This window comes from Quercus robur, chromosome 12 (genome assembly GCF_932294415.1).
Source record: "Quercus robur chromosome 12, dhQueRobu3.1, whole genome shotgun sequence".
NCBI lineage: Eukaryota > Viridiplantae > Streptophyta > Magnoliopsida > Fagales > Fagaceae > Quercus > Quercus robur.
In genome coordinates, this window is record NC_065545.1 from 38,694,592 (window position 1) to 38,718,586 (window position 23,995).

A 23,995-nucleotide genomic window follows, 5' to 3' on the forward strand; every position below is an offset into this window, starting at 1 on the left:
GTATTAGGGCTTTTATACTAGTAGAGGGTTGACCTCTCTTCCTTGGACTAGAAGTCTTTTCCTTATAGGAGTCTTCTTTGGGCGTATTTGGCGGAATCCTTTCCTTATAGGAATCCTTTTAAGTAGCGCCAAACGTGGAGAGCAAGACATTTCCTTATATATGCAATCATGAGCAACAAGTAAACTTGCATCAGGGTTGTTAGCTTACCCTACATCCTTCAGCCTTACTGGTGTCTGCCCTCAAGTGTGTTTTGCGAACTCCCTACACTTTGTTTGTTGACACCTACTAATGGAAGCTGACGGTTTTACATGTAACCGTCAGCTTATGCCTTATATGAGTAAGCATTATTTTTATCCATATTCGCTTCATCCCTTTTCATTGGTGATTCTAATATTGTAAATTTATCCTTATCACTCATTAATACACATATCTCGTGGGATCCTTTCCTACCTTCAGCTTTCTCCCTGTCTAGGCGCAGATGCCAACAGGTCAGAAGATAAAGTCGTCAGCTTAATGGCTTCATCTTTTGTGAAGTCTTTAGCTTAGAGAGTGACGGCTTCAGCTTGCGTGAAGTCTTCAGCTTAGAGACTGACGGCTTCATCTTTTGTGAAGTCTTCAACTTAGAGATTGACGGCTTCATCTTGCGTAAAGTCTTCAGCATAGAGACTGACAGCTTCATCTTGCGTGAAGTCTTCAGTTTAGAGACTGACAACTTCATCTTTTGTGAAGTCTTCAGCTTAGAGACTAACGGCTTCATCTTGCATGAAGTCTTCAGCTTAGAGACTGACAACTTCATCTTTTATGAAGTCTTCAGCTAGAGATTGATGGCTTCATCTTGCATGAAGTCTTCAGCTTAGAGACTGACAACTTCATCTTTTGTGAAGTCTTCAGCTTAGAGATTGATGGCTTCATCTTGCGTGAAGTCGTCAGTATGCATAATAGAGCTAACGGGTCTTTGGAGATCAACAACAACTTTTATTTTCTCAAAAAATTCCCCTTATCAGGTTACATATAGTTTGCAAAAATGAGTCTTTGTCCCTTTAATTACAATCCATCAATCATAGCTTCTACCAAAATTAACAATGTCAAGTTTGCACCTTATACTACATAATCAACTTCCCCATTTTCTTTCTCCACCATTTCGTCAATTAAAACTATTTTCTTCCACTCTCATCTCAGCTATCAACTTTAACACCTGCCACAAATCAGCTTTGACCATAGATAAATCTACTTCAACTATGCTTAGCACTATGCCATGCATTGGTTGGCTATTCATTTTCCCAATTGGGTTTTTGTGTGTGTGTGTGTGTGTGTGCACAAATTGTAACAAAACTTGGACCTAACTCTTCCCTAATGTTGCATAAATATTTCCAAATTACAGTAGAGAGGCACAATTTTTTGTTACCATATGGTCAAGTTGTTTTTCATTGACTTAGAAACAGAACGTGTCCAATTTGAAGTTATATGGAGTTAGCCTTCGATTCCCCAATGTGTCCACACTTTGAATGGATGAATTGATAAATAAATTAAATAAAAAAGATGAAGAAGACATTAGAGAGAAAGAGAGGAAGGGACCTGCTAGCCACTAGTGGTGGTGACACCAGTAATAAACACCACCAGTAATGGTGGTGTGGTGCACATGGTTTTGAAATGGTTTGACCGGGAAAATCTCAAACTATTAACTCTTGCGGTCTGTTTAACATCAAGAACTGTCTTATGCAAAAAAAAGTAAGGACCCGTACGAACCGTGGTCCGACCTAGCAGCTCTCACAAGTCCATTTTTTTAAGCCTTAAACGGCACCATTTTGGAGTTAAATCACTACGTCTTTTGTTTTTTTCCCTGTACGACATCATTTTGGTTCCTCAAAGGGTTAAAATAGAAACCAAACCCTCAGTCTTTCCTTAAGCTCACTCTCTCAAATTCACCTCACTACTTCAGTTGCCTCACTCTCACCTTTGCCCTTTTTAGGGGTGTGCATAGGTCGGGCCGGGTCGAGTTGAGGGGATTTTTTGACCCAACCCACTATGGTGGGTTAAAAAAAATTCAACCCATCACATAAGTCCAACCTAACCCAACCCACATAGGTCGGGTTGGGTTGGGTTGAACCCATGGGTTGGATAACTTTTTTTTATTACTATTATTATTAAATTGAGCAAAAAAAAAAAATATATATATATATATATCACACATGCGACCTGAGTTGATAAACAAAATATACATTAATATATGAATTAATATTCCAACTCAATTATACATTAATATATGAACTAATATACATTATTATTGGCTTTTATATAGAATAGGAGGAAGAGCTGGTTATTTAAAAAAAATTATTAATTATATAATATATTTTAAATATATGGGTGGATCGAGTCCGGTTTGGAATTTTATGATCCAAACCCAACCTGACCTGCTATCAAAACAAATGTTATAACCCAACCCAACCCACCAAGCCCTAAAAACCGACCCATCCCGGTAGGTTAGGTTGGGACGAGTCGGTTTTGGCGGATCGGTGGGTTGGCTGCACACCCCTAGCCCTTCTCCATCGTTAACCACCGTAGTACTCAACTCAAATCGCAGCTCACCTCACTCTCATCTCTGCCTTTCTCCCTCGTCGGCCACCGCACTCCTCTGTTCTAGCTTGATTTCATTAATTAGGTAAAATAAATCTTTTACATGTGAAAGTTGTGATTTATTCTTGTTTGTTCTGGTTGAATCTTGAGAGTACATATATGTATGTGTTTGTGAATATATATAGCTATATGTGGACTTTCAAATGTGTATTTGGATATTTGGGGTCATGGTTGTCAAAATCACGATTTGAATCGTAAGATTGCACGATTTTATGATCCCACCTCACCAAAGCATTTAGGATCGCACTAGGATTGTAAAAATGGTAGAATCGTATGTAGGATCGTGTAGGATCATATAGGATCGTAGTAGGATCATATGGGATCCTACCGATCCTACCAAAAACAAAATATTTTGGTTTTTTTTTTTTTTTTTTTTTTTTTTTTTTTATGGGATAAATTTTTTGTTTGGATGAAACTTTAAGGGTTTTTATATTTTCATGTTGTGATGGTATAACTTTTTTTTTTTTTTTTATAAAAATATGTAAAACCTAAACAAATGTTTTCTAGATTCTAGTTCACTTGTAATTAAAATGAATGAATGCTTCATCATTTCTAAATAAAGAATTTGATGTTGGCTTTGCTGCCTTTTAAGCTATAATGTTGTTAAATTTGTTTGATCAATATACTAATTTATGTTCTAATATTACTAAAATATATTTTTATATATAATTTTATTAGTTATGCTTGTATTTGTATATTGATTGATTGATTTTTTTGAGCATGTTCTTTAATTGTTACTGAGTGGTATAACTTGAATAGTTGAGTGTGAAATTGTATCTTGATGTCTTTTGCAACTCTAGTATACAAATATATAATGTCTACATAGATGATGAAATGGATGATGATGATTAGGAATTTAGGATGGTGGTTATAAGAATCTTAGAATGGGAATAATTAAATGTTCACTTCACCTTAATATTCATCTTGCTTTTGGATTTCATATTGTAATTAGCTAGTTTCCATTTGCTAACTTATTTTGGATTTCAAACTTGGAACTTAGAACTTGGAAAATATTTTCCATATGTTTTGATAAATATTTTGGTATTTGATTGCTAATTAAACATTTATTGAACTTTATAGATACATTGGGTCAAAACTTAATTATATTTGTTTCGTTAGTATAGACTTAGCAATGCATGATCTGCAAATTACGTCATATGATGCAAATCTTAGTTTTTTTATGGATGAATTTAAAATTTACGTGATTTTTCAACATACAAAGTCATTATTAATATGTTTTTTGCTTTAAATCTGAAAATATATAGGATCTTACGATTCGCAATTCGATCCTACGATCTACGATCTCACATACCTTCAACAATCTTACGTAGGATCCCAATTTTAACAACCTCGTTTGGGGTAATCGTTCTTTTGTAAAAAATTGGTGAATTTCAGAAATTGTATGAAGTTGTGATTCTTTTAAGTTTAAACAATTAAGCTTGATCAGTTTGTTCCTTGATGGGTCTGTGACTCTGTATATTAGTTTCTTTGGTGTCAATTGGTAGTTCAAGCATACGATCATATCATATAAACAAGTTTTAAAGAAATTTTAATATTCCTTTTGCAGATTTTGACATGGATGATGTCATTCCTTTTGAGTTTGAGCGCAGCGAACTCAGTGTCTGGCGTCATTATTGCAGTCCGCTTGTTGTCGCGGTCAGCTTTTTTGCCATCATTATGTTGATGGTCTACATGGTGTACAAGTTTCGAATCAAGAAGCTTCAACAACGAGGACCTGCGGATGCGAATGTCGAGACCACCAACACTGATTGGAGTTTACTCTTGCATTCGAGAGAGCATCTCTCTGATTGGATGCCACCTTGATAATTAGGAGGAAGAAGATGGTGATGTTCAGCATTCTATGACTTACAATCACAATACTTGTATTTATTTTCTTTGTTATCTTCACTAGACTAGATATTTTTGTTTTGGACTCTGTCATTTGGAACATAGCATTAAATATCACTAATTTGCCAATTGCAATCAAGAAGTAAATATTATAGCAGAGCATTTGAGGCATAAGCTTAAGCTTGGATTTTGAGTTTCTAGGTCCTTTGCTCATCCAAGATTTAGTTCCTCTCTCTCTCTTGAGTTTATTTATGCTCTTAGTCTTAGATATTTATCTTTGATTTCCGCCATTTTTATGCTTCTTTTACTTTTTTCTTATCTGTGGGGGCTTTTCTTGCCATCTTAGTAAATTAAACTATAAAATGCCAAGTATGAATTATTATCTTACACTAGGCATTTTATAGTCTTTCATGTATTTTGGCTTTCCAAATATTTGTCATCACAAGATTCACGACAGTGGAACTGCCAACATTTGAGGCTGTTAAATCCCAGTAGGCTGATTTTATTGATTGTTTTCCATTTGCAGCCTTTGTCCAAATCCACTATCCTAACCACTCCCCCTTCATGCTGGCAACTTCTTGATTGCATCTACTGTTTGGTAATCAAACAAAATATGAAGTTTTGCTTACTCCCATTCTGATCCATCCGCCTTTAATAATTGGGAAACCACTAAACACTTATCTCTATAATCTGGAGATTTTGGGACAGGTTTGAAAGTAGGTAAGTTTGGGATCCATGGATCGTCTCAAGTGAGAGTACTCTCTCCATTACTGATTAATCTGTAGGCTCCCTAGGTCAGTAAAGATTTGGCTTTCTCCGCACTCCTCCATGACCATGAGGCTTTTTTAGGTGGTTCTCTTTCTAGCCAGTTCCTTCCCACTTTGTATTTAGCAATTATATTCTGGATACACGGGCATTCTTTTCTTTCAACAATCCACTACGCTAGCTTTGTAAGTTAAGCTAAGTTGAAATTATAAAATTGTCTGAGCCCCACTCTTCTCTCTCTCTTTGCTTGGCGTAGTTGGTCCCAATGGTTGCCCTTCTTTTTTGGTTTCCACTAGAATTTTCTCACCATAGCATCCATCTCCTCACATAGGTTTTTTAGGACTAAGAAACTTGACATGGTATAGGTTGGAGTGGCAAGGCCTACCGATTTGATTAAAGTTGCTCTCCCCATCCATGACAAAAGTCTTGCTTTCAGCCTCCAATTCTGTTATCAAGATTTTCTTTAGATAATTGAAGTCTTATTTCTGCATCAAGTAAAAAACAGTGGAACCCCGAGGTATTTTGCATTCTGATTGAGTTTCTTTAGTCCCTATTGATTGCGCACATGTTTTAAGAATTGGACATGAACCCCTTTTGATGAAAACAACCCAGACTTATCCATACTGATGCTCTGCCCAAACCTGACACAATATTTACTCAAATTGCCCATTAAAGTTCTCACTTACTCTTGCTTGGCGCCCTGGTTTCTTTCTTCGTTAATCAATCTTGCCAAAACTTAACTTGCCAAAAATAAAGAGGTAGGGAGATAATGGATCTCACTACCTTAGCCCCCTAGCAGGTTCAAGCCCTTTCCCACCATTAATCAAGATTGTGTATTTCACTATAGACACACATTAATATATTAAGTTTATAAAGTAAATTGACTGAAACCAATCTTGATTCCTGTTGTATCTAGATTCATCTCACTTCCAAAATGTGTGTCTCACTTCCAAAAAGTGTGCACCACTTCTAGCCCAAGTGTGCACCACTTCTTGTGCACTCACAGGTTATCTAGATATATCAACCTGTGTCTTACTTCCAAAAACCATTTTTCTAGGCTTGTGTATTTCACAGTTTCAAGCCTAGATAACCATTTTTCCTTTTAGAAGATGAGAAAGTGTGCACCACTCTTCTTGGGCTAGAAGAATATTCTCTGCTATATTCCTGTTTGGAATGAAGGCCACTCGAGTTTCACTTTCATCTATCATTCTTGATATTGAGAAACGGAAGAAAGGCCGTGGATCCCTGATAGCCTAGTTGCTTCGAGCGCGAAAACGAACATAGGATCATATTCGTGGCCCTTTTCTTGTTTCTTTTGTTTGTGCCCGGTCCGTTGTGTGTGTGTGTTTTTAAGGCTTATCCGGGGGCTGCTGCTCTGGGGCATCCAATTCCTCTTCTTTCTTTTGCTGCTGATCTCACATCGAGAGCAGCTCCTTCTTGTTCAGGGTCATCAGATGAGAGATTTTCCTCTGATTTCCGAGAAGAGGGGAAACTGAAGGGCGAGCTCCGCAGTAGGCTTGGCGCAGTGACCAATCTTGTAGCACTTGTAACAACGCCTTTCCTTGCCACCCTTGCTTGGGCGACGGCTGCTATGCTTCTCGCTGCACTTTTTCTTCTCACTAGACCACTACTTCTCGTGTTGCTCTTTATACCGCTTCCGACGATACTTTGAACGTCGATAGCTCTTCGAAGGCTTCCATTCTTTCTAGTAGTGGTCTAATTCTAGCAACTACAATTCTAGATATGACCTTATAGCAGAAGTTACAAAGGCTTATTGGCCTGAACTGGCCAAACTTGCAAGCCCCCTGAACTTCAGGGATTAATGTAATAAATGTCTGGTTGTGCTCTTTGAGTAGCCACCCCTAAATTGCCTCCACCAATTGTTGTCCCACTATCTGCTAATATTTTCCAAAGAAAAGGCCAGGCATTCCATTTTTTTTTTTTTCGTAGTAGGAACCCAGATTAAGTCTTCATTCTCTTCCTCCAATATACAAGGCTCAATAAGGTTCTCAAGATTATCAGGAAAGGAAGGGTTAGATGAGTGTACAATCTCCCTCTTTTAACCACAATTCATGTGAATCTTGTTTCCATTTGAGCTCTTTCCTAATCTATCATTCTTCCTATTCCAAGGCCAGGCTTTCCTCTTTCTCTAGGCTCTCACAAGAGGTGATACTATTGTAATCACCCACCAATAACCCAGGTCGGTCAAAGGCTGAGATGATCTCTATCATTAAGCTCAAAAATCAGTCTCTATTGGCAACTTGAGTAATAACATCCAAACTTCAGTCGAAGGTTCCGAGTACACAAGACATACTATAACATTTTTATTGTTGAAAATCACTTCAAGTTCAAGTTCTACCCAATGTTTCCAAAATAAAGCAAGATCCCCAGAATCTTCCTATAGCTTCTACACAGAAACTACCCTATAATTTTAGTTTATTTTTTAGTTTCTCCATCTTCAGCATAATGACTTTTGTTTCAAAGATAAACTCTTTGTGCACAACTAAAAATGCACAAAGTGGCCGCATTATCTGGTTAGCCACATAACCAATAGGTATAACCAAACGAAGTGAATTTGGTCTTTCACTTCTTGCCGCCCTAAGCTGCAACTGTTGCTTCACAGTTAGTAGTTGCTGCTTTAGCAATTTTTTCTAGGGTGGTCACTAAAAAACCTAAAATGAAGAGATAACTTAAATTAAATATATCAACATCACAAAAAAAAAAAAAAAAAAAAAAAACCACAGAAAAAAAAAAAATTGATTGATAAGATATAAAATAGGAACTGAAAATGCTGAAATGAGAGTAATAAAGTGAGAGTCTAAAATGATAATAGAGAGAGAGTGAGAGAAAGAAAAATATGATACTTGCTACAACTGCAAGCTAAGTCTCTGAAAAGAGCAAAATTGTTACGATTACAAAGCCAAAAAAAGCATGGGTTAATAACTGTTGTTGTTTAAGTTTATTTTTTATTTTTTATTTTTTTTATTTAAGGGGTTAATGATTATATTTGGAGGGTCATAATTATTTTTGGGGTAATTCTACATTCACAACATTTTTACAACAAGTTTTATGGAACATGCTAAATGCCTTGTAGCTGAATTGGCACCTCCTCATGCATAGAGTGTTTGGGGAACTGGGGGGAAAATGTTTGAGCTGTGGGTTAGCAGCATATTGTAATAATCTCTCCAAAAAAAAAAAAAAAAAAATCTTATATAAGCCCGATTCAGTAACATCTTACCATATATGATTTATTATAAAATTATTGTAAGAATGTTGCGAACGTTACATTAGTCTTTTTTTTCTTTCTTTTTCTTTTTAACCCAAATTCTTGTAATTATCAAATTAGAATGTTAAACATTTTTTTCGAATATTCAAAATATGTTAATTTAGTGTATAATTATTGCTTTAACATATGTCCGTCTTAATGCTTAAGTGGTTAACGTAGAAAAATGGCAAAATTTGGTTGCGGTGGCATCAATTTTGAAATTAAAAAATTAAAACTTGTTGTTGGCTCATTAGGAAAAAAAAAAAATGGATATAGGATCTTCAACAGTATAAATCAATAGTAATTTTGAGTTTGATTTGGGAATACTTTTTTTTTTTCCTAATGAATCAGTTTATCTTTGATAAAATAATAAAACTATAAAAATAATAACCTCAGGGGATTCAAATGTTGAATAGACGGTAGCTTTTGGAGAAACAGAGCAGCAGAGTGAGGAGACAAATGGAAAGCATTCCTCGTTGAGCGAAACTCAATCGCGTCTGCCTCGTTTCAGTTTCGGACCAAAAACCTTAAAATATACTCGCTTTACTATTAAGGTAAGTCATTATTATTGTCTTCTTCAACTATAATCACACTCTTTTTTTCTTTCTTTTTTTTACACTTCAAATTCCAATCCATGTTCTTCTTTAGAAAAGGTTCACTACGTTTTCCGGGATTATTGTTTGTGTTTGCCAATGAGCTCAGGCTCAAATGAGTCTTCTTTATGACCAACAATACAAAATTCATTCCTTTCTTTTTGGTAAATAGTGGGGGAACCCCAATCGTGAAGGTCTCTGTGGAAACGCAAATACTTGTCACGGTCTTATTTTCCTCAAAGCTGGTCCCAAGAAAGTGGCTTTGTATCATGTAGATGACAGTACTGTCTATGATTAGCTTCAACTTGAATCCATTATTTTGCAACTTGTGATGAGGTGTTCTCATTAGTAGTTCCTCAATAATATGGAGATGGAAAAAGGAATCCATCTGTCAGTTGCAAGTAGCTGCCTTTCTTGAGTATAAGAGTTTTTTCTTTTGGTGGGGTGGGGTGTTTTTATTTTTTGGGTCCGGTGTCCAATTGCGCTCAATTGAGATAATGACACATGTTCACTTTAGGACATGTGTCCCCATTTTAACGGGTCCAGTGCATTACATGCACTAGACCTAAGCCTTACCCTTTCTTTTTTGGCTTGGGATGGGAGGGGGGTGTTGTTGCATGAGCTGTGATAATGCACTTAAAATTGTACTCTTGCAGGTGCAAGTATGTGTAGCTTGAAAAGGTGCATATGTGATCAATTCAATTTCAAATATATAGGGTTATAATGAGCCGAGCTATTTATAAATAAGTGAGGCTCAGTTTGACGACAATCTTATTTTTGTCCGTTCATTTAGTGATCAACCTAAGCTTAGGCTCACTTTTGTGCTTGATTCTTAAACAAGTCAACCTCATACATTATTATATTATTCGTGAACTAGCCTATAAGCATGAAGTTTGTCTATGTATGTATGAACATGCTTATGTAGAATTCATACTGCATTGTCTAAATTTGTAGATAATATCATAAGATATAAAATCTTTTAATTCATTGATAATGTATATAGTTGATTTCATCGTTAAACGTAGGTTAGTTGAAATTTATAAGATCATAAATGAAAATTAGTCTATCTAATTAATTCAAACAATAAAATCATAACTTTAATCTAGTAACTAATAATTAAAACAGATTTCTGAAAGGATAAAAAAGAAAATACAGCCTTGATATTTTTATGAAGAAAGAATAATGTGATTAAGAATCTCATGAATAAGTTTGAGCTTGTTTTACAAAAAAAGGAAAAAAAAAAAAAAAATCAAGATTGAACATGTGCTTGAACTTGGTCATGAGCCTGAGATTGGCACACATACAAAATACGAACATGAACTGTTTATCCTTGGCTTGGCTTGACTCACTTACAGCTCTACTTATACATTTAAAATCTTAAGCTATCCCAAACTATTTATATGGACAAATAGCTTTTTGAGCTTATACATCCATATAACTTTGCACCTATGGCTCCTCCTAGAGCAACTATGTTTCAGTTTCATATATTTTGGTTAGAGATGCTTTCAGCATACTGACTCTACAACATTTGGTTTCCTCTTACTTTTTATTGTTGTTGTGAAGAGTGTTTATTCTCCATGGAGCAATGAAATGGAACAATCAATAATTGCTTTCATGCATTATTAATGAACCTTTAATTCACACATGTACCCCTGAGCACACACACACATGCACAAGTGTTGTTGCTCTTTATTTTCAATTGATTTGTGCATGTATCTCTTGATAAAGTGTAAACCTTTTCAGATTTTGGCTCTACTTTCTTAAGAATCTTTGTAAAGCATTTCTTGTTAATTACTTTTGCAAAGGTATTATGAATTCTAGTCAAAGGTTTGTTACAAGTTGATTTGCTTGTGGGCTCTATGTTGCTTGTTGGCACCCCTTGAATAGGTTATGTCATCCTCAGAACCTGTAAGTGAAGAAACGGAGCCAATGCACGTCAATGCTGCTCCCAGGAAGCCACAGATTCTACTTGCTGCTAGTGGAAGTGTTGCTGGGATAAAGTTTGGAAATCTCTGCCATTGTTTTTCAGAATGGGCAGAGGTAAGAGCAGTTGCCACAACAGCGTCTTTACATTTCATAGATAGGGCATCTCTTCCTAAAGATGTAGTTCTTTATACGGATGATGATGAATGGTCTAGTTGGAAGAAAATTGGTGATAATGTGCTTCACATTGAGCTACGCCGATGGGCTGATATTATGGTCATTGCTCCATTGTCAGCCAACACACTTGGCAAGGTAATACGCTTGAGAAATTTCAGAAAAATTGTCCCTCTTGCTGTTAACTTTTAGAAACTGGAAATGGTATGATATAGGTGAGTGCATGTTACTGGCAACAGCACACACTCATTAAAACTGTTGATTACTGCGACAACTTGGAAATTTAGTGCCTCTAGTCCCCAAATTGGTTCTTGAAAATGATGAGTTAAAAGGAAAAGAGAATGCATAAAAGTGGTTTCTTAGTTTAAGGACGTATTATTTGTGGGAGCCAATTGTACTAGCAATATGTCTGGTTCATTATGCAACTAGGTCAAGTTATTTGTCTGGTTCATCATTGAAAATTAGTTATTTCATTGATTTGATACACACATGCATTATTTTGTAGATCTCTCACAATACTAAATAGGAAAAAAAAATTGTAAAGGTATGCATTGAAGATCTGAAATTCATTCTGAATAAGCTTATTAAAAGATATTTCATGCTATATACAAAAGAATACTACTTCATTTCCTTGTTCTTGCTCCCATTCTTTAGGGAATACATTTGTTTGTGACCTTTCCTTGCTGTTTTGGGTGTAAAGGATCCATTTTTTGCATTGTGAACTACCAAGCCACCTTGCTCCTGTTGTGCCTTTTCTTGTAGACTTGCGAAGGTACTATTGTTAAATAATGCTCATTTCAGTCTTTGCTTATTTTTTTTGGTCTAAGAACCCTGTGAATGACACAGACAGACTCATGGTTATTGGGAGTAAGTTATTTTCCATGTTCATCTAAGCAATGATTGGGACCATGTATTTATGTTGTGAATTTGTTTCGGCTCCTGTTTTTAAGGTTATAAATAGGGGGAACCATACTTGTACGGTGTTGGAGCCATAATTTGTTTTTAGGGGGACCAAACTAAAATGTCATAAATATGGTACAATTTGCTAAAATCTGGGGGTTGGGGGAGGGGGGCATTGGTAAAATTATATGTATACATATGTGTGTGTGTACATATAGAGAGAGAGAGAGAGAGCGAGCGACACACACACACACACACAAATTATAAGAGGGAGGAGGGACTTTTTAGAATCCAGGGGGCCATAGCCCCTCCCTCTGCCAGTGCTTGTATTCGGTTAGTGTATGTTTCATATAAAGGATTAGAAATCTTTAAAAAAAAAAAAGGTGAAAGCATGGATTTATTGGTTGCATTTAAACAAATGTCAAGGTGGGGATTGTCCTTTTGTTTATAGTTTGGGGGAGTGTCATTTCGTGAAATCTCAAGGTTGGTGTAATTTACCTTTTTATTTTGTGCATCAAACAAACTTATGTCTATGTGTGCATGTTAATTGAAGTGGTAGAGACTGTGAGTCTAAGGTACATCCACTGTCTAGAATGACATCATCTGGCTCCTATGGGCTTTTTCTCTACACCTATTTCTGAATTTTGTTTTTCAAGAGTTTTGCAATAATCACATGTTTAATCCCTGCTTATTTCTTAAATATTTGCTGTGATGTAATTGTAGATCGCGGGGGGATTGTGTGACAATTTACTGACATGCATTGTGCGAGCATGGGATTACAGCAAGCCACTTTTTGTTGCACCTGCTATGAACACATTCATGTGGAACAATCCTTTCACAGAACGACATCTCATGCTAATTGATGAGCTTGGTATTTCTCTCATCCCTCCTGTCACAAAGAGGCTGGCTTGTGGGGATTATGGCAATGGTGCAATGGCTGAACCTTCTGTAATATACTCAACAGTAAGGCTTTTCTTAGAGTCAAAGATTCAACAAGGTGGCAGTAATATTCAGTAACTAGTATTGCAAAGCTGGCATTTACTGATTAAAGAAAAAAGAGAAAGGAATAAAGAAAAGAAAAGAGTTTCTATTTTTAGGGGTAATGGAAGAGCTGGTTTGCATTTTATGCATAACATGCTAGATTTGTTGTCGTCCTTTAAATCTTGTATAGCAATGGAATAGAATAGAATAGATATAGAAGAAATGAATGGAAAGGAATGATAATGAATTAAATAAGCATGGTTTTTCTATCTGGCATATTTCATGTTTTCAGTTATGCTTGGTTTGTTGTTCTCACAAAAACCAAATACCACACCACCACCTAGCCAAAGTCCAAACAGCAAATCAACTACCACCCCAAATGAACCAACCCGTAACTCAAAATCACCCCTACTAAGCTGGAGTTAATTGCCTTTGATTTATAAACAAAAAAAACTTTTGAATGGCAATTCTGCAGTGATCGTGGTTCCCCATCAATATTTGTGAAACTAAAGCTAGTAGATCAGTAGGGGATTTATGGATGTGGTTTGTGAGCTTGAAATAAATCTGTCAGCCAAATCAGTGCAACAAAATCTAATAGACTGAACGGTTCTTTCACAGCTACCAAAATGGTTACAAGACTAAAAATTGAAGTTAACCAGCTCTTCTGTTATTATGCTAATATTCACAACTGAGGGAGCCTCGCAAAGAGGTGACTTAAAAGGTTGGTGAGTGACCAAACTGGTTGGTCGACCAATCCCATCCCCCAACTGTGAGGCCAACCTAACCTATGGGTTGCCTAAGAATTCTCTCCACGGTGAATGATGAAGGATAGCTTGCTAGTAGTAGTTGAAGGAGAGTTGAGTATCAGCTTGGGTCAGGGTTACTAAAGTTGTGCTTATGAAGATAGTAATTTTTAAATGGAATATTGGAGAATTGAACAACCCTCGCAAAAGATCAATGGAAAAGAACATGTTTAGGTAATGAAAATGTGATTTTTTTTTTTTTTTTTTTGTTTATGAAAGTCAAAGATTGATCTTATGGAGTATAAGATCAATCTTGTACTATTACAGACTTGGTGTTGTTAGAAGTTGTGCAAATAGCATGAGGAATATTGCTATTGGGATATGGTGTCAGAAAAATGGAGGCTTTAAGTGGACTAGTTCTTTGTCTTGCGTCTTGAATAATGTAGAGGATAAGAGGACAATTTCCAATGGGCATATAGTGAGCGAATGGGCCTAATGAGGATAATCTTAGAGATGGTTTATGGACAAATCCAAAGAAGAGATGTCAAAGTGGCAGGAGCCATGGTGTTTGGCAAGGAATTTTAATGTCATTCGATATCCAAGTGAAGGTTGTGACTCATAAGTTTAATTCATCTATGCATGAGTTTTTAAATGTGATTATAGAGTTTAATTTGGTTGATTTACAATCAGAGAGAGAAGTAGGTACACTGGTCAAATAGTTTAGATACACCATCTATGTCTCGAATACATCGAGTATTGGTCTCGATAGATTGGGAAGAACACTTTACGTATGCCATACAAAAAAAATGCTTCCATAACCTATATCAAACCATCGTCCAATGTTGGTAGAATTGAGAGATTTGTTACAGGGTAGAGGTGCCTTTAAACATTTGTCTCAAAACAGAGGGTTTTGTGGACAAGTTACAATCGTGATGGAGTGAGTACAATTTTGTTGGTCTTCCTAACTTTGTCTTATCAAAAAAGTTGAAAGCTCTTGAAGAAGTGGAATAAGTAGGAATTTGGAGATATGGGAATGAAGAAGGAAGGATAATTGTTTGAGCAACAAATGTTGGATGAGAAGGTAACCATTGCTTATCATAAGAAGAAAGAAATAGGAGTTCAGAATTGCAGTGGAAGAAATTTCTTGGAGACAGATTTAGAGCTGTATGACATAGAAACAATAACACCAAGGTTTATTTTATTGGGTTGTGTTATAGGTGCCCGTTAACAACTTTTTTGAAAATTTTTTAACAATTGTTTTGTCTTATTTACAACTTTATCTTATTTTTTCAATTTTATAAGTACCGTTTGGTGTCTTTTTTGACTTTTTCTGATTTTTTTTTTTTGGGTCTTTTTTGCACCTTAACAAGCACGGTCGGTGCTTGTTAACATTTTCCTTATATTTTATTTCTTATATATAAATGTGTTAATTTAAATTTAAAATATGTATTATAACTAAGTCCAACGCAATGCATAGTTTATTTTGAACTACCATAGTATCAATGACAAGCAAGTGAATTTGTCAATTGTTAGAACCAAGTCCAACCCGATGCGTAGTTATTTTGTACTACCGTAGTACCAATGGGAGTATGCTAGCCACTCCTTCATCCACAACCGTAAGATTGACCACTCAAGAAACTCCTTGACCTTCTCGATGGCCAAGAGGTCATCTGGTATCAACCTGAGCTTCTTTGGACACATTTCTTCACATAAATAATTGTCACCATACCAGCTAACTATCACCAAATTGGCTCTTCCTAAATATTGTATGGAGGGAGATGGAATATGAGGAGAGGAAATGGAAACAATTTAAAACAATTTAGTTTTAAGGAATAAAATGAATATTTCATTATTACTACTAATGACAGCAAGGAACGTGACTAGGGCACATACCAGAGATGCCATTCCTCGAGCATCAGTTACTAGATCAGTGCCCCTTAGAAATATATCAGCCAACGCTCCCTACAAAGTTGGAGAAAAAGGAAACATATATTAGTAATGATGAAACAAAGCATAATAGAAATAAAACGATAATAGTTTAAATATTTCTGGCATAAAAGTGATTGATTAACAGTACAACTCTCATGGTTTCTGAGATACAGGCAATATAAGAGGGCAAGTACTTCAACAAAATTATGAAAAAAGAAACGTAGTTTAAAATTTTTCTTAGTATGAATGTGATTAAATAATAAGAATATATTGAACTCTGCTAAATATAGCAAAGCAGTATCCAAAATCTTGGAATTTTAAAAAGCAAGTGGATGGACTAGATTCTAAAGCTTCTACATTGCTCAAAAAGTAACAAGTTCGGCTGAAACCACACAAATTAATATTTAATTTGGGGCCTTCATAAAGTTCAAAACAGATTGACTCAGTATGCTTTTTTTTTTTGTTTTCTACCGTATTTCCTTAAGGCTTTCAATCAGAGACTAATCACTGTTTGTGCCGGATGGGCCCATGAAAAGGTAAAGCGCTGGTCCAGGGAATTCTTTTCAAAATGTAGGTAGCAGGACTCGAACTAGGGAGCACACCCAGTCAAGCCCAGTATAAGCACTTTAAGACCGAGAGTCCAACCAACTCGGCGAACCCCCTGGGTTACTCAGTATGCTTTTATCATAGACATGATGACCGCGCTTCATTTGTTCCTAAGTTACAATGTTATTCCCGGACTTTAATAAAATTATATCTGAAGGATTACAACTCCTCAGTGTGAAATAGACTGACAGGAAACTCAGATCGGCTAGTTTTGAAGGCTAAGATTTAGGAATAAGTTGACAACAATTCCCAAGACTAATTCATAGTATCTTTTACTCTATAAAGGGTAGAATAAACATCTTTATAAGAACAGACCTGAAGGGCAGCTCGGTAAAATAGCTCCTCTCCCACTGAGCTTGCAGCAACAATTAGTATAAACTACGAAGAGGAATGATAATTAAGCCATTTCCTTTACACTGTATCCATTGAAGTTCAAAACATATGTCAAAACCACACAGCTTTTAGATATATACCTGCCAAGGAGACATTCCATAAAAGAAGCTCCATAGCTCCTCATCCTTCACATCTCTGAATAGTAGCAAAAATAAGTTAAATAGTAAAATAAGTTGGCAAAAATAATTTTTGACAAACTCACACTATATAACTCACATTTCTTACTTTTCTCTTTTGTATCTATTATTCAAAACCAACGTCAAGAATTTAAATTCTCTTCTTCTTTTTTTTCGATGTATTGAATTGTCCACACCTCCTGACCTGTGCTTGAGAGGAGAGATGAAACTCCTATAAGAATGAATAAATAAGAGAATTAGCTCAACTAATAAAATCTCTAATTATTGAATAAAAAATTTGAGATTCAATCCCCACCTATACAACCATAAGTTAAAACTCTCTTGAAAAAAAAGAAAAAAAGTGAAGAGAATTAAACTATTGAATTGTCTGCATCTCTCTATTTCTTTTATTTTTATAATTCAAATCCTAGTTAGTTAATATACATGCATAACATATACAATACTTTTCGTACGAATGTAATAAATTAAAATTTGTGCATACTTACACGTTTAATACCAATGATACAAAATCAAAGGCATTTATTTCGGCTGTGTTTGTTTCAGTGTAAAATATTTTCCAAGTGTAAAATATTTTCAGGTGAAAATATTATCGGGAAATGAAAATATTTTCAAGTGTTTGGTTGCATTTCAAAAAATACTTTGAAAAATATTTCCTGGTGTTTGGTTGTATTCTTGAAAATACTATAAAATACACATTTTCTACTTGTTGCTTACATTTTCTCAGCTTCCAAACAAATATATAATATCATTTCTCAGTAGATAAACACAAAAGAAACAAAACCCAACAACAACAAAAATTTATCAAATCCGGTCAAATTGAGAGAAGAAGGAAGAAAGAGAGAGGCGATTGGGTTCAATCTAGAGGTGGCAGAGGCAAGATCGCACGGTGGAGGAGACTGGGTCACAGTGGGTCGCTCATCTTGTGGTGGTTTGCTCGACATGGGTAGAGAGACAAAGGGTAGATCGGTGACATGGGTGGCAGAGGGAGGAAGAGAGAAACAGGGCAAATCGGTAGTGAGAGGCATGACCTAGATGACAGTGGAGTCGATCTCAAGTTCAGGTGACTGGCCTCTCTCTCTCTGACGATGGGCGGCTCTCTCTCACTCTCTGACAGTGACCAGCCTCTCTCTCTCTCTCTCTCTCTCTCTCTCGGTTTAGTTCTTTTTTTTTTTTTTTTTTTTGGAAATGGTTTGAAGGCAAGCTTGGAGATGGGTTTTGGACCATAGGACAGCACGATCTGGGCTAGCCGGAGCTTGGCTGGGCTAGTTGGAGCTTGGCTGAGGTGAGCTTAGAGATGGGTTTTGGACCGTGTGAGGAGTGTGCTCGAGCTCTCTCTCTTCAAGTGTGGTTTCCGGAAATTGTTTGAAGGTAAAATCAAAGCGTAAATGATTTTACGCTCAAAGTGGCTTATTTTCCAGTCAAAGCGTAAATGATTTTCCGTTGATCATATTTTCCATAGCTGCCAAACACACACAAGGGTGTAAAATAATTTCCTAAAAGTTTTTTCAAGCGAAACAAACGCAACCTTCAATTTATAAATTCAATTTCTGATATAAATTGTACTTGAAACAATCTCTTACGAAAAATGGGATAGAGAAGATGGTAAAAATCTAAAGCAAAGCCAATTTGAAGCTAACCTATTTGCCAGTTATAATTTTAGTTTTAAGCAATTCTTAAATCTATTTTATCTATTTTAAAACACTACTTTATAACTCAACCTACATTTCATTTCTTATTTTTCACATCATACCAAACACTATTAATTAATTTATTCATTTCTTTGTTATTGTTGAATTTTTAAATATTATTGAATTAATTTTCTTTTTTAAGTAATTAGATTATTTCAAATAAGAATGTTGAGAAGCTTCTATTAAACATAATACAAAGAGATTATTGTATTTATCTAATAAAAAAAGTATATGAAAAATGTTTCAATATTTTTTATGGCAAATTTTTCAATAATAAACGTACTGTTATTAAATACATATATGTACTGTTATTTCTCTATTTCTGTATTTTTATGCTGAATTTTTTATATGTACTTTTGTTGAAAGATGTCAAATTTATACACGTCCATATATTTATTGCATTTTACAAGTGTCATATATTACTAACTATGTTTCAAATTAAAATTTACAAATTTAAAGGTATACAAACTTTCAAAGGCGAGTACACCAATAAGAAAGAATGAATAAGTACAAGTTGGGGAAATGAAACAACTTAGACGAAAATTCAAAATTACATTGGTAGAATTAAGAAAAAAAAAACTTATCAATTAGATAAGTAAAAGAAAATATAGTTGCAAATAAAATAAAATGGAAGAAAATAATATATATGACCGACCCTAATTTTTTTTGACGAAGAACTTCACCAAGGCAGGGCTCTTTGAACTCTCCCCTAAGGAGCAAACATAAATACACAACCTCACCCACCAGAACCATATATTGGGAGTTCAAGGGAACTCTTTATTGGGATTGAACTCACAATATTTGGGTCTACAACTCATCCAAACACTTCCAACCACTAGGTTGCACCCTTACTAGTGATTGACTTCAACTAATTTGTTGAGAATCCATAATCGACCCCAAAGAGTTGGGAATTAAATTCTTCTTGTTATTTTTGTTGAAAGGTGTATAGATTGACACATCAATTAAACAACGTGATAATCTATAAAGTATTAGATAAAATAAATAAATTAATATGAATCTTGAAATAAACAATATTGACAATATTTAAAATAGAGAGATCATGTTCCCATGTTTTCACTTTTCTTTCTTTGTTTATTACTTTATTTAGGGTTGTCCAAATAAACCGCCCACCCGCCTAGACTCGACCTGGAATCACCCAATCCGATGGCTCCGGTGGTCAGACTCGGGTCCCGACTCCAAAAACCCGATGCTAGCAGGTCGGGTGTCGGATCTCTTCCTCTAAAACCGTGAAACCCGACCTGTCCGACGTCCATTAAAATCCGGCCATTTTTTCCAGATTCCGACTTTTTTTCCCAGATTTCAACCACTTTTTCCAGATTTCGGCAACTTTTTCACTTAAATCTGTTGATTTCTGGTACAATAAACAACGGATCTGGCCGAACCAGTGATTTCTCATCACAATTTGGCAAAAATCTCACCGAATCTGATGGGATCTCACCAAATCTTGGATGGATCTGGCAAGATCTCGCACGATCTGGTGAGATCTCGCCGTGTTTTGAAGGATTCCAATGATAATTGGGTTCACCTGAAACCGACAACCACCCATCGACAATCCAAACCGACAAATCCGTTACTGTTATGGGTCGGTTTCTGGTTGAAAAATGACCACCCGATCTTGTATGGGTCGGTTGCGGGTTGGGCAAAAACCCAACCTGCCCGACCCATGGACAGCCCTAAATTTAAATAATTTTTTGTTAATTAGTATCTGAATGAGATTTTTCTTTTGATAGGTAATATAATTGGTTAAGTAAAATGGAATATATCTAAATGAGAATATTTCTTTACATCATTTGAAAAATATGAGTGTACCAAGGTACATGCCAAAACAGAATACAGACTAATCTATTCAAATCAAACGGTTCCACTTTCGTGTGACTATGGTGAGACTCCAGAGTCTGGAGACAAAGAATCCAGGTGTGTGATAATTTATACCATTCAGATTTTATCTGCCCAACTTTGGACTCAGCTACAAGCCTACAAGTCAGAGACCCAAAAATTGTCCTTAGATGGAACGCACTGGCACGTAGAGCTATTTTATGTCCCAACCTATTAGTTTGGATGGAAGATATTTTCTTCCCTAAGATGTTAATTCTGTACTACAAGTTGATTTACAAAGAAAAATAAGATGAACTGATTTTTTTCTGTACTACAGCCTCCTTTAATAAGATGAACTGATTTTTTCTTTTTAAAAATAAATGCTCACAAAGCAAAATATATAGAACTAGTATTTACTTATTTGGGGGAATGACTTTGATGTCCAAATTCTAAATTACTAGGGAAATAAAAGTGATGTCTTGGCCTTATATATATATATATATATATAGGGCCAGAGAACTTGTGACCCCGGCCCACTTTGCGTTAGGGCCCAAGGCTCGAGCCGAGGAGGGACATTGCCGAGGACATACAGTGAAAGTCCAAATGGCCTAGAGATATAGCCGATGATGATTCTGTCATCGGCATCCCAAAGCGCTCCTGAAAGAAATGGCAAATACGGTATAGGAACAGTTTAAGGAAAAGCTGAACACCTCCACATTGATGGAGAAAAAGGACCCCTAGACAATATGGCGACAAAGGACAAAGGAAAGGCTGTCATTACTGCAATTAAATACTCTGTGTCTGATAGAGCAATACTTTTCAACTTTTACAACCACCCCCAACCACTTTGGGTATGGGCTGATGGGACAAGTATCAGTCCTGAAAAGTTGAACCTACATGTGGACGTTGGAGGAAGGGTAAAGGCTAGTATAAAAAGGAAAGAGAAGCAATTCAGAAGTCAGGGGGGGGGGGGGAACATATCGTCTCCCAAGCCATTGAATCCTAAAAAAGCGGAGAATAATAAGAACATGGAGCTCCTCGGACGAGGTCTAAGGATCGGAGCCGCTCAGGCCATGCCGGGGGAAAAGTCTTATTAGATACGCTAAGTTCACCTCTGTGCGTCCATCATGAACGCCATGGCCAACCACTATCCGGTGACTAAGGCCTTGCCTTTTAGCCCACGCTCTACAAATTTTATTGTTTGGGCCTTAAACGTGTGAACCCAATACCAGTTTGGGGTCGTTACAAATTAAGTCCTTACAATATATATATATATATATATATTTATATGTATATTAGAAGAGATTAAATTTATAAAAATGTGGTGTAAAATTCAAGTTTTATACCCTTCAATCTCAATATGCCACAATATCAAATCACATATTAAAAAATAGGCCCAACTACACCTAATCATTTCTAATACCCATCGTTTCTATTAAAAAAAAAATCTAATACCCATTATTTTAGAATAATAGGCACTACAATTTTTATTATATATGCTTTACAAACTGAAGTATCACATTTTAAACACATGTAACAAAAAATTAGGAAACCTATTTATAATATTATTGACATGACAGTAATTGCATTTGGTATCTAGTTATTTTATAATGGTTTCTCAAAAAAAAAGAAGGAAGAAGAAGTCATTTTATAATAAATTTTGTTATATTTCTTTTCTAATCATATTATTTAATATACATTGAAATTTAATTCATTTGTAATTGCATTGTGTCAAAGAAGATCAAGTATGTAAGATGACAGTGTATAAAGTGCTATAGTAAGATTTTCACTTGAGCGACAATCTCATGTTAGGCAAGTTCAACAGATTTCGGAAAATAATTACCCAAATATATTTGCTTGAAAGGGGTCTGAATTTGGTTCTAGTGAATTTTCACTAGAGAAAAACTTTGGTTATTTCTTTATTGTATTTATAGCCAATCAAGCCTCAATTGTGACTAATATATCCATGATTAACCCTAAAAATGTAGAGAGAAGGCTGAGACTATCATGTCCCCTTCAGAGAAAAATCTTTGTAGCCTCCGTACCTTCACCCTTTCCAAATTAATTTACCCTTTGAGAGGAGAACCCGACCAAACATCTTGATTCCTTTGTGTGTATTGGATTGGTGTTGGAAACCACAAAGGCAATTCCGAACCTTCAAGTGGCTTTAAAGAATACAAAAGATTGGATTTATAGTCAACATCTAGACTTGAAAACCGAAAGCTATTGAAGAGAAGAAATTGGTGCAACTTGTTGCTACTAGGTGGGAGGAGCTCGGATACAAGAAAATATACATAGACCTAAAGGGTTTTGTATCACAACTATCTTCATAGTTGATTAGTTTGATAGGTTTCACAAGAGCTGTATGGCATGGTTCTCATCTCTCAATCTATACCTTAAGTTTAAACCAAGCCCTTGCCATTCAATGGCTTTCTACCTGCATCATAAGAAAAGATTTAGTTAATCAAGAGAAGACCTCGTATCTCCAATCCCTTTTCACCATTATATAGTCTCTTTGGAACCATAGAAATCCAATGGTTCATGATGGGAAGACTCCAAATCCGATAGATATTATTCTGACTGCCTAATCTCTTGTCTGTAGGTAACAGGAGGCCTATAAAAATGAATAATCATAACCTCAAGATCTCAGCAAGCCGACTCAAACTCATATCTCAAATAGGAATTCGCAACTCATCATCAAAGTGGTTGGGCGTAGAAAAAGGAAATTCAGATGATAAAAAAAACTGAAATAGAATAATCATCGTGGAAGAGACTCTAGCTTTATGTCACAACCCAGTTAATCATGCTAAGTGAGTGAGCAGGTTGACATTACCATTCAAGTGATTAGCTTAATATTCTTTTAGGAAAAGTACTAACAATATTTGTTTCTTAACTTCTATGGGTTCCAACTATTTTTACGATTAAAGGTTGGTTGTCATGACCATTTTTGGTCATGAAAGATAATGCCTGATTATCTATTTCTCTCTGATTATGTGCACTTTTGTGCTGTTTTTTGAATCTCATTGTAAATTACATGATTTGTATTGGGATGTTGTGCTCCTGGTGGTTGCTTAGGATCGTTTATTTGAAAATCAATAGCAATTCAGGTAGTGGCAGCTCAGTGAGTATCAGAACTGCAAAGTACTCCATAGCTTTGCAGTATCTGATTTTGGAGGGGATAACTGAAGACAGTGAACAGTAACATTGTTTGTAGATTCAGTCTACGAAAATATAGTTGTTAAATTACTCTCTTCTGATTGAACTAATTAAGTGTCTGAGTTCTACCATGTCACCATCAGTATTGGAGCTCTTCTGTCACAAAGCAACTTCTAATTCTGTAGAAATGCTTAAAACTTCATAGTATTTATATCTTTTGGTATATGATTTGAATCTCACTACTTCAAATTTTTTAATAAGCAGGGGTTTTATAAATTCAGCTCCAATTTTTTGTCTTAATCTTGGATCACATATTGATTATGCAGACGAATTGGTTACCCTAAGAAAGAAATAGTAGGAATCAGGTTATTACTACTTTGATGCTGCTCTCCTTTGGTTTGAATTTGTACATTTTTTCTAAGG

General features: G+C 35.6%; 1 protein-coding gene and 1 long non-coding RNA gene across 2 annotated transcripts; one reads left to right on the forward strand and one right to left on the reverse strand.

Moving 5' to 3' along the window:
* The first annotated feature begins 8,896 nt into the window (after positions 1-8,896).
* Positions 8,897-13,360, forward strand: LOC126710006 (probable phosphopantothenoylcysteine decarboxylase). The gene is made up of 3 exons (XM_050410391.1): positions 8,897-9,067; positions 10,994-11,341; positions 12,827-13,360. The coding sequence occupies exons 2-3, from the start codon at positions 10,997-10,999 to the stop codon at positions 13,118-13,120; spliced, it is 639 nt and encodes a 212-aa protein (XP_050266348.1). The 5' UTR covers positions 8,897-9,067; positions 10,994-10,996; the 3' UTR covers positions 13,121-13,360.
* A 2,345-nt stretch (positions 13,361-15,705) lies between these two features.
* LOC126709365 (uncharacterized) lies at positions 15,706-16,898 on the reverse strand. Its single transcript, XR_007649372.1, has 3 exons — positions 16,836-16,898; positions 16,678-16,740; positions 15,706-15,789 (listed from the first exon to the last, which is right to left on the reverse strand). It is a non-coding gene; the product is annotated as an uncharacterized LOC126709365 (long non-coding RNA).
* Positions 16,899-23,995: the final 7,097 nt, after the last annotated feature.

Coding starts and splice junctions, on each gene's coding strand:
- LOC126710006 (XM_050410391.1), top strand. CDS start 10,997: ATGTCATCCTCAGAACCTGTAAGTGAAGAAACGGAGCCAATGCACGTC. Junction 11,342..12,826: donor CAGCCAACACACTTGGCAAG/GTAATACGCTTG, acceptor ATGTAATTGTAG/ATCGCGGGGGGATTGTGTGA.